The 10943-nt window shown below is 38.0% G+C and overlaps 2 protein-coding genes across 3 annotated transcripts; both read left to right on the top strand.

The window, feature by feature from the left end:
- The first annotated feature begins 347 nt into the window (after positions 1-347).
- Positions 348-1498, top strand: LOC135654375 (non-specific lipid transfer protein GPI-anchored 9-like). The gene is made up of 2 exons (XM_065175610.1): positions 348-693; positions 1416-1498. The coding sequence occupies exons 1-2, from the start codon at positions 348-350 to the stop codon at positions 1496-1498; spliced, it is 429 nt and encodes a 142-aa protein (XP_065031682.1).
- A 5710-nt stretch (positions 1499-7208) lies between these two features.
- Positions 7209-10900, top strand: LOC135654363 (uncharacterized). Of its 2 annotated transcripts, none has more exons than XM_065175591.1 (8): positions 7209-7361; positions 7446-7686; positions 7766-7947; positions 8058-8232; positions 8542-8744; positions 8822-8947; positions 9032-9135; positions 10559-10900. In XM_065175591.1, exons 1-8 carry the CDS (start codon positions 7322-7324, stop codon positions 10679-10681), a joined length of 1194 nt encoding a protein of 397 aa, XP_065031663.1. In that variant the 5' UTR covers positions 7209-7321; the 3' UTR covers positions 10682-10900. The 2 variants fall into 2 exon arrangements, with proteins under 2 accessions (XP_065031663.1, XP_065031664.1); XM_065175592.1 differs by having other exon boundaries at positions 7232-7361; positions 7455-7686.
- The last annotated feature ends 43 nt before the right edge of the window (positions 10901-10943 follow it).

Here is a 10943-nt window from a genome sequence, read left to right as displayed (position 1 = left end):
AGCATATAGATAATGAAAGGAGAAAGAACAAGTCTTTCTTTGGTTCACGCCCATGTCACGTCCACTTGATTGCCAAGGACGATGGAGATCGTCATTTTGAATCTTCCACGTATCATCTTGTATGCGTTTGTTCGAGTGGGAATATATATATATATATATATATAACACGTGGCAACGACCAAGGGAACATCTGCAGCACCCGCAAATCCGCAATAGACGGCGAAGAAGACGACCAGCCTGAGCTCGACGTCTCAGAATAGGAATCCTTCATCGACTCCTCTATCCTCCTCACGCACACTCGCCCATCAAATGGCCGCCCGCCCTCGTCCTCCTCGCGATACTGCGCCATGGCCGCCCGAAATCTCATCGCCTTGGGTGCCATCATCCTCTGGTGGTGCGCCCCTGCCGCGGTCTGCGGTGAGGATGGGATCGTCGATGGGGACGTGACCATCATCCTCCCCTGCCTGGAGAACCTGATAGCATGCCAGGAGAATTTACAACAACCGGTCGCCTCCTCTGCGTGCTGTTCGCCCATGGCGTACTTGTTCGAGCACAACTCCATCTGTATGTGTTCCCTCTTCTTCAACGAAGAACTCCTGCACAGCTTCAACGTCACGCAAGAGCAGATATTCGACCTCACCATCAGATGCGGCATCAGCGTTGCCGCGAACTACTGCAGCAAGTACATTGATGGTGATCCATCTCCTCTCTCTCTCTTTCTATCTTCCTCGGCTTCCTTTACCTCATGTTTTGGCCGACCCCCCGTGCACCGTCCAAATACAATACAGGAGAAAACAAACGACAATCTCCATTGAATCATAACCTCATTTGAGAATACAATGGCTGAAATGAAGCTTTTTCATGAAATTTCTCTTACGCATCAAATGAATCGTCGATTTCCATATAATTTATACGAATTAGCTCTCTCTCTCTCTGAGATTTGCTATTTCACTCTTTTAGCCTCAATAAATTGATCCGATGAGACTAGTTTTCTCGAGAAAATTTGTTTTCAAAATTCTAAACTCCAAAAAACCAAAAAAAACTCTTTCCAAGAAGGAGGCCATATCGAGTGAGGCCTCTTTAATATTGATCGATAAATGTTTGACTTTGGTGAAGAGTATCAAATGCAATAAAAAGATAATATATTTGTATTGCACCATATTTATCTCGTTACGGTCGTAGCTGCATGTTGTTAAGGAAAATATTAGGAGAATGTTCTTGCTATGATTTGGTACCAACATGACAAATTCTATCAGCTCATTTCGACGATATCTGACTGTTTGGACTCATGTATTAAGCCTCGATTGGTGATGAATATTAGCTATATCTGTATACATAATATAGGATTACTATTACATCTTATTCATGACATGCAGCACCAACTTGCTATTTACTTTTGCGTTTTCTGTGTGCAGATGATGATGTTAAAACCGCATTGTCACCTCAAGCTCTAGCAACATTAGCGGCTCCATCCCCTACGAATGGTACAACACAATAACATTCAACATCTATGATAGCCCACACTAATTTTCAATTTAGCTGTTGATATACATAAATAATATTGCATGTCATACTGATTGATCATCATCGGTGCAAGCCTTTTCAAACTATGATGAATTATATGTTCTATAATTTTGTTCATTTGAAATAGACCTCAAAAGATATCTATGAAAAGGAAATTATCCTCGGTTCTTTGTTAAATATTGGTTTCTTTAATCCAAACCGATGTGAGATTAAATATGTTCATCGAGAATAATGTTAAGAATGCTCGATGCTTTATAGAGCTACATGGTGTTCTATAAATAGAATTGTTTCTTCTTATTTTCTTGAGGTAAATATTATCTTTTTGATGTTATATTTATAATTTAATGTCACACACTTTTGTAGAGAGCTTTATTTTTCTTTTTGAAATTTCTTTCACTGTTTGACTAAGAATAATTAAATTATTCAATTGAGATTGAATTAGTGCTCATGGAGAATGAACACCTCATTCCCTTCTTTTCCTGGTCTTCTTACTCTCCTCACTTATTTTCACTGATCCAAGAATTTTGGGGCGCAAATAGATTGATGTTTACTAGAAGATCACATAAGATGATTTTAAAGACTTCCACTGAATCACAAATTGGTGACTTGTGTTTTCATTCCACAGAGTTAAGCAAAGCAGCTCCTCGAAAAGGATTGGAGAGTGTGATGGCCATGATTCTGATGAGCAAGATGATATTATTTACATTTGAGTTCAAGATTTGAGTTCTCTTGTTGCACAACTACTCAGTCTTGTGAGAGTTTGGAAGTACAGATACAATGTAATGATGTTTTTTCTTTTTTGTTTGCCTCTTCTTTCTTTCTCTCCTTCTTTCTTAGAATAAAAGGCTACAGTTCATGTTTCATTCCAATGGTTGAAACTTGAATCCAAAGGCCACAAAGGGAAGAGAAGAAGAGAAACATGGTGGTGTTTCTGGCAAAAGATGGTTAGGATTCTGTATCGAAAAGTTCCAAACTCGTGCACTCTTCCATCTCAAACTGCTGCCATGGCTGGTGCAGATGGAGGAAGAAACTATACTTATCATTGGAATTTTGCATCCTTGTAAGATAGTTTTCTTATTGATCCACCGTTTGATTTGGTTGCATCACATAATTTAGCTTGTTGAGTTGGATGGAGAACTATATATATATATATATATATATATATATATATATATATATATATATATATATATATATATATATATATATAATTTCATATAAGAGATATCGTCTAATATTTTTACAAAGTATATTTATTTCGATTCATCGATAACATTTCATTAGATAAAAATATGCTTATACAACAATAACATAATAACCAACAAGATTTGCCCATAATTCTGAATAGCTCTCCACTGTCTCAGCCCAATTCAAACATCTCAAAAAGTGATAAGCTGACCTGAAAGATTTATATAATAACGGAGTGAGTTAAAAACAGCTCAGTAAGTGACAAAGCATATCTAGCACGAGAAATGACAGTTTCAAACAAACAAGATATCACAATGCAAGACAAAATCCAAGAGATTCAAGGATATCCTCTCATTAGATAGAGAATCGCAAATATCATTTCATTCATAACATATTTGGTTCATAACAAATAGAGCATAGAGTAATTGGAGTATATCAACAGCATACGAGATGTTTCGGAGTATATCAATTGCAAATAAGACATTTTAGAACATATCAGTTTATAGCAAATGGAGCATAGAGTAATTGGAGCATATCAATAGCGTATGAGATGTGCCGAAGCATATCAATGACAAATAGGACATTTCAGAATATATTAATTTATAGCAAATGGAGCATAAAGTAATTGGAGCATATCAATAGCGTATGAAATGTTCCGGAGCATATCAATGACATATGGAATATTTCGAAGCGTAACAATAACAGATGAAACAGATAAAGGATGAAGTGGGATTCCAAACATAATATGGTCCATCCATTTCTGAATGACCACCAAACATAATCTAGAGCATCGTAGGCTCTAAGCACATACCCTTTACAATTTCTAGCAAAGGTCCAAATAATCCCACAAACACTAGAGTATAAAAGGATATTATGGATAATAATTTGAGACAGTAGCAGATGAAGCATTTCGAAGCATATCAATGGCGTATGAAATGTTTCGGAGCATATCAATGATGAATGAAATGTTTCGGAGCATATCAATGACATGGAACATTTCAAAGCGTAATAATAATAGATGAAACATTTCGGAGCATATCAATGGGGTATGAAATGTTTCGGAGCATATCAATAACAAATGAAACATTTCGGAACATATCAATGGTATGTGAAATATTTCAAAGCATATCAATGGCATATGAACCATTTCAGAGCATATCAAAGAACAAATACGAAACAAAAGCTCAAACATCGAATTTAACGTTGCATTCATATCATTCTTATCCAAAGCATGTATAGAAAAACATAACTAGAGCTCTAGATATCATATCAAACATACATAAGGTATAGTGGGACCACAGACCGAATATGATTCATCCATTTCTGAATGACCACCAAACAGAAGTCTCCCACGTCTATGAGCTCCATCCACCCACGTCTAGGTGAAGTCGGAGGGGGCTGGCAGAGCATCGCAGGCTCTATGCATAACTCCCTTTACCATTTTTGGCAAAAGTTCACATATCCCACAAACATCATAGTACAAAAGGGCAGTATGAACAATAAATAACACATATCGGAAGCACACGCGGAACAACATGTTGAATCTCGTATTTTGATGATGAAACCACTTGATATGTATTTATAATTTAAACTACATTTTGAGTGATGCAGGTCTACTCGATTATGATTAGATAGTTAACGTAGGAGGAATTGACGTTGCGTCGGAAGAGATCACGTCAGGATATTGGATGGCTGAACACTTCGGAAGTTGGGCATCGGGCCAAGGAGAGCGGAATTGCACTAAGGATATCGGGGTTGCGAAGGTCAACCGCCGATTGGGCAACAAGCCGTAAGAGAGGACGATGCGCTGAAGAATCGGACGAAGCGCCAACCAATGACGTGTCGGGCAACAGAATGTCAATTCGTGTTGTAATAATTGTCTAGATCTGAGTAGAGTTTTAGCTTCTGTGTGCAGGATTAACTACGATAACGACAAAGACATAAAGCAAAACAAAGTGTCGGAGTCAAGCACAAAGGATTCATTGCGAGTTCGAGAGTTCGACGGAAGTCCGAAGATTCGTCGGGAATGCTGCAGGAACTAGCCAAGAATGAGTAGGGAGCTTGCCGAAGGGTTTTTCGGAAGCTTGCCGAAAGGTTCGTTGGAAGTTCATGGAGCTCGTCGAGAAAGATCGGAGCTTGCCAAAGAAGCTCGTTGCAACTCGTCAAGATCAAATCGTGAAGTCTAGGAGCTTGCCGGGAGTCCGTAGAATGGTTTCCGAGAGTTTATCGGAAAACCATCGGAAGTTCGTCGGAAGCTCGCTGGAAGAAGTCTTGACTTACGAACTTTATAATAGCTTAGAAAATGTCTTTAAATTCATAGTTAGTACATTACTTAGGGTTAGGATTAGGTGTTAATCCTATAAACCAAGTAGGGGCCAATTGGGCTCTAGTTCGGACTGGTTTGGGCCAATTTTGGAGCCCAACCAGTGAGCTGAAATAGTGTAGGCAGTGGCACCGCCAGATTTGGCGGTGGCACCGCCTAGCACCCGAGAGCTAGGCGGTGGCACCGCCCAGCACCCGAGAGTTGGGCGGTGGCACCGCTTGGCTGGGCGGTGGCACCGCCAGCATCAGGAACATAAGAGAATTCAAATTTTTTGGAGCCCAAATTTGAATCTTCTTGAGGCCTATAAATACCCCTCAAGTCTCAACTGAGAGCACAACTTTTGAGAAGCAATTGATTGAGAGAAAAGTCTTAGAAAGTCTTAGTAAGTCTTGTTTTTAATTTTGCTAGAAAGTTCTCCTCCTTTCTTGCTGAAAATTTGTAAGAGGTTGAACTGCTTGTAAAAGGTTGTAAGAGGGGTATTTGCCCTTCCATTTCAAGAGATTTGCTAGTGGAAGGTGGGATCCTCATCGAAGAGGGGCCTCGCAAGTGGATGTAGGTCATTTGACTGAACCACTCTAAAATCGACGTGATCTTTGGTTTGCATTTCATTATTGCTATTTACATTACTGCAAACCTTCTTATATGCTTTAGTTCCTTATTACCTTTGCTGCGCAACTTTAAGAATACGCTTTCAAGTTAAGCTTTTCAAGTTTCGTTCTTATCATACGAAAGATTTTCTAAAACCGAAGTTTTAATCCGCTGCACTAATTCACCCCCCTACATGTGCCTTTACGAGTCAATACGAAGTAAACAATAATCTTTCACAATTGTATTCAGATTTAAAAAGAAATGAAAGCAAGAGCATTCAAGGATTCCAAGCAATCACATATAACTTAATTCAAATAATAAGGTTAGATAAATTCAATGTATAAAGGAATGAAATTGGAATATGCACATATTGAAAGCAAATGAAAAACAATGAGATATACATGTGCCTATATGAGTCAATACGATATAGCATAAATGTTACACAATAGTTTTCAAGAATGCAAATAATTTGAAGGACAAGAGCATACAAGAATTCAAAGTAGTAATATAAAGCTCAATTGAATAAAAAGCTAAAGGATATCAATTTCCAAAGGAATGAAACCAGAATATGCGAAATCGATCAAAGCTCGATTTCTGGTAGAATTCAAGAGGCACATTGAATAAATGATTCAAACTATCAATCGTGTTCCAATTTACTTAGAAATATATCATTGGAATGATATTTCAATCTACTTTCAGATAAAACAAGCTTCATATGAATTGAACTGTCCAATAAAAAGTTACAAATAATTTGGTAAACAAGCGTCGGAGAACAAAATCTATGTTTGGTAGAATTCATAAGGTCAGATTCAACAGGGCAAGTGTTTGGACTCTAAATATTTCAATCCATACATCAAAAGAAAGAACTTCGAGTCTAGTTTTCAATGAAATCAGTTTTGAACAAATCGAACATTCCAACAAAGACTTATAGGTAGCTCGGTATCAAAATGTCAGAATCTCAGAAGTTGCACAGATTCGAATTGTTACGTCTAAACAGGAGATATATCAAATGTAAGGCTAGAACAATTTAAAATTCCTCGTATTCAAAGTAAATGTAGAGATAAAATTACAATAAGGAAAGATCATGATACTTGCAATAGAAACAACGATCGAAACACTTATATATATATATATATATATATATATATATATATATATATATATATATATATATATATATATATATATATATATATATATATATATGCATTAAATGTAAGAAAAGATTTGTTTAGTAGATACTTATCTCTAACTGTTTGACCGATTTGATATCTATAGTCAAACTAAATCAACCTTCACTATCAAGATACAAAAAATATTTACGTTATTTATTGATTTTAACTGCTAATGTATATACGCTGTGTTGTATCAAGAGCTTTCTCATCATATTTGTCCTCTCACGGATCGTGTCACATGGGCCCCACGGATCTGACCTATAGGCCTTATGCAAGAAAGCCACATAGGATGAGAGAAACGTTTTGGGAGAAATTGTTGGCACGTATAGGTGATTCTTCTTCCAATTGAATTAACAGTCGAATCCACGTACGATCCAATTGGTTGTATTCACATGGTTGAATGATTCTTTTCTAATTCAATAGCTTAACGGATATTGTTTTTAGCATCCGTACCTTTATAAGAGGTGGCGTCTCTTATCCAGCGTTCGCTCTGGGTCAAGCCGACGAGAACTCGGTCGCAGTCATGGGCGGCGGAAGTCGTCCCTCCGATCATCTTCCTCCTGGTATACTTCTATCTCACTCCTTTGTCCTTCACCATACCCTCCGTGATCGATTCGTGTTTTTTCTTGATCTCGATCTTGCCGCAGAACTGGCAGACGAGGGCGAGACTTCCTCCACCTCGTCCTCGATCTTTGACTACCATCCGGACGATTTACCACTCTCCGTCTCCTCCGGGATCACGGAATCCATCACCGACACCTCGGAAGAGGAATCCGCCGCTGGGGACAATCGGCGATGGTGCAAGGCTTACTTCGACGTCCTGCGGTCTTATCGCAACTCCGACGAGCGCGCCGGTGTCCTCCGAGACGCCAAAGATCTTATCTTGAGGCATGTTTGTTTGCCTTTTTTCTCTCGTACTCGGTGAATTATGTGCACTAATTGGTTGGTTGGTTTTGATCTCCGTTAGGCATAAGCCCGGAGACTGGATCGAAGAGGTCGGCGGCACGACGGCCGGCGACTACGAAGTCCCCGACGCCATAACCCTTCTCCTGGTTGGGCCGAGGGGCTCCGGAAAGAGTACCCTCGTCAATAGGATTACAAGGGTCTTTGACGATGATTTTTCGGCGCCCGACAGGGCACAGGTGTCCCGTGAGCACCCTTCTTTTCCCAATTTCTCCATTGTCTCCATATGATTCACGATGCAAAGTGTAGAAGCTTGCAGATAATTTGTCACGATTGGAATTCTTGTATGCTTGCAGATAATTTGTCAGCGACTGGAGGGACCTGCTTCCTGCAGGAATACATGATTCCGAGGAAATCAAAGTCGCTTTGCGTTTATGATACTCGTAGTTTATCCACAAACCTACCGCACAACTTTCGATTGCTCCAACGTTGGATGACCCGTGGTGTCAGCCATGGAGAGATGGTGATCAGGTGACATTGTGGTTTTTGAATGCATCTTCTGTATCGATTATACTTGTCATTCTAATTCCTATTATAAAGTTGTCATTTTTTAGAATTAGTTCAGATGTATTCTCTAGGAATGCTCTAAAAGAAGTTCATTGTCTAGGAAGATCCAATTTAGATTCCAAAATCTCAAATGAGCTGTGAAATTGATGATAACCGCCATGAATACAAGTTTTGTTCCTCTTGATTCTGCATTTTGTTCTGTAATCCGTGACTTTGACAAACCTGCAGATGGCTCTTATACTAGTTTTAGGATGTCTTTCTTCCTTGTGACAGGGATTCAGATGATTTTGTAACGAGGAAGAACATAAAGTCTATGAGACGACAAGGCCTATTGAGCCCGTGCAAGAGGAGGATAGTGAACTTTGTCATATTTGTTGTTGATGGATTGTCTGTTTTGAAATCGATGGATGCGAAGGATGACCAGTACAATGAAATTCTTTTTGAAACATTCACTTATCCATTCTTGTCATTTAAAGGTATGGATTTCAGATGTTATTTGTACCTGTAACCTCAATATGAATTTGTAAGAGTTCTAAAGTGTATAATTTTGCAGATAACAAGCCAGCTGTTGTGGTCACCCATGGAGATGAATTGTCACTTAGTGAGCGTGCTATTATCCGTACTCGTTTGGGCGAGCTGTTGGGAATTCCTCCGATTAAACAAATCTTTGACATCCCAGGTGACACAAACTGATATGTACTGTTCCTACACAAATAACGTGTGCACTTGATTTTGTGCAATTAAATGGAAACCATGAATGCAGGCACAAGTGAGTTTGACACTGAGTTGGCCATAGTGGACATGTTGCGTTATTCCATTGAACATGCTGACAGGAACCTTGCTTTTAATCAGAGTTACTTATTTGAGGTTTGGATTCTTTTCTTCTGCAAACAACTAGGTCTTTTTGGGAATTACGTCATTCCATATTGTCTGGATATCTTTTACTATAATGTTTATAGCATAGTACTTTTTGTTCACATTATAATGATTCTCTTCCTTAATTTTCAATAGAACAGCTTTTTATGAAGTTCTTAAGTACCTGTTGTTCATATCCCTAAAGTTTATCAGAACCTATATAATTGTGGTTCCTTTCTGTGCCTGAATTGATGGCTGCTGCTTTTATCTATTAAATTTGGTCATGGAAATGCTTCCAATCATATTCCACTGTATTTGATTTTTTTGGTCGCACGATTCTATTTGTGACAATTGATTCTTGTCGGACGTGAATTTCTCTACTTTGCTATTGTTCTATGTGCGTTCAGTAGACATGTCAATATGGTCACAGATTATTGGCAATTGACATTACACTTCCCCGAGGACTCACATGTAGATAATTTAACTATCAATGCTCAACCAATGATGACTAGTTTCTTTTTTCTTCTCTTTGAACAATAAGATATTCACATTTAAGATGGCATTGTGAGATTAAATTCTAGGGGGTTCATTCTCATCATTTATGCAGATAGTACAGACATTGATGTTCCTATTTGCTCCTTATGAAAGTAGCATGAGCGCAGAATAAGAAGGCAGGACAGAAACATGTTTGGTCAACTCCTCCTACATACTTCTTAAAAATTCCATAAGTGGGTAAATGCAATTTTCTAGTTTGTGGAACTCTGTAATCTTGGGATGGAGTCTGATGCATGCTCCTTAACTTGGAAAGGAGGATGAAGCATGCTTCTGAGAGCAACATGCTGTATTTGAAACTAAATTAGTGGACAGAAATCAAGAATTTTATGAGGCAGTTTGTGAGACACTGGTGACATTAATGCTAAGACAATAGACATATGCTCTTGAAAAAACTCTGACCTATACCGATTGGATATAACAGCATATTTTTTTATGGACAGGAGATTAAAAAAACAAATAAATTATGTGAATGGAATAAGTAGCCAGGAGAAACCTCGATTTCCTCTATATAAGAAGATTCTTAAGAGACTGTATCATATTACTAGCACTTAAAATGGATAATGTTAAGGATTATGGAGATTTTTCAACTTTTTAAATTTGTAGTCCACTACATCAGAATTGAAGTGTTCATACTTCATATTACATCCATTTATTTATTTCATTGTTGGATTACATTATATAAGTCTATATGATAACGCTTATGCATATGGATGAATGACTTTTATCGTTGTTGTTGCTTTTAATATTTTACTGATAATGGATGCAAAACTCTGTTATGGAAGAACTTGAATGACTTCTCTTCTACCGGTTTCTCTGGGACTAGTTTTGACATTCTTATAAATCATCAATCATCACTCAATCTTGTTGAATGTTGTTGTAGGGCCAGAGGATCTTTCACTGGATAATGGAGAGGCTACAGGATTATGATGTGATATTAGAAGTTGTCATCATCTCCTTGTGCATCATCATACTTTGTTTGCGTGGAATTGAAAATCTCATATGATGCCAGCATCCTTGTTGCCAATTCTATGACACATCTTTTGGTATCAAAGACCCTGTGTACATAAGTTTTTTCCTAGTTTTTATACGCACAATAAAAGGAGAGACTTTTTAAATGTGAGATTTTGTCAAATCTCTCAGTTACAAGTCTTATTATCCAAATATGTTAAACGGACATCGTAAAGTCTCTGGAGTCATATTATAGCATCTGATTAATTAGTCATTGAGGAATGTTAAATTCGAAAACTTGTGGATCTTTTTCCATG

This window comes from Musa acuminata, unplaced genomic scaffold (assembly GCF_036884655.1).
Source record: "Musa acuminata AAA Group cultivar baxijiao unplaced genomic scaffold, Cavendish_Baxijiao_AAA HiC_scaffold_61, whole genome shotgun sequence".
Lineage (NCBI taxonomy): Eukaryota > Viridiplantae > Streptophyta > Magnoliopsida > Zingiberales > Musaceae > Musa > Musa acuminata.
This window is presented reverse-complemented; position numbering and strand designations above follow the sequence as displayed.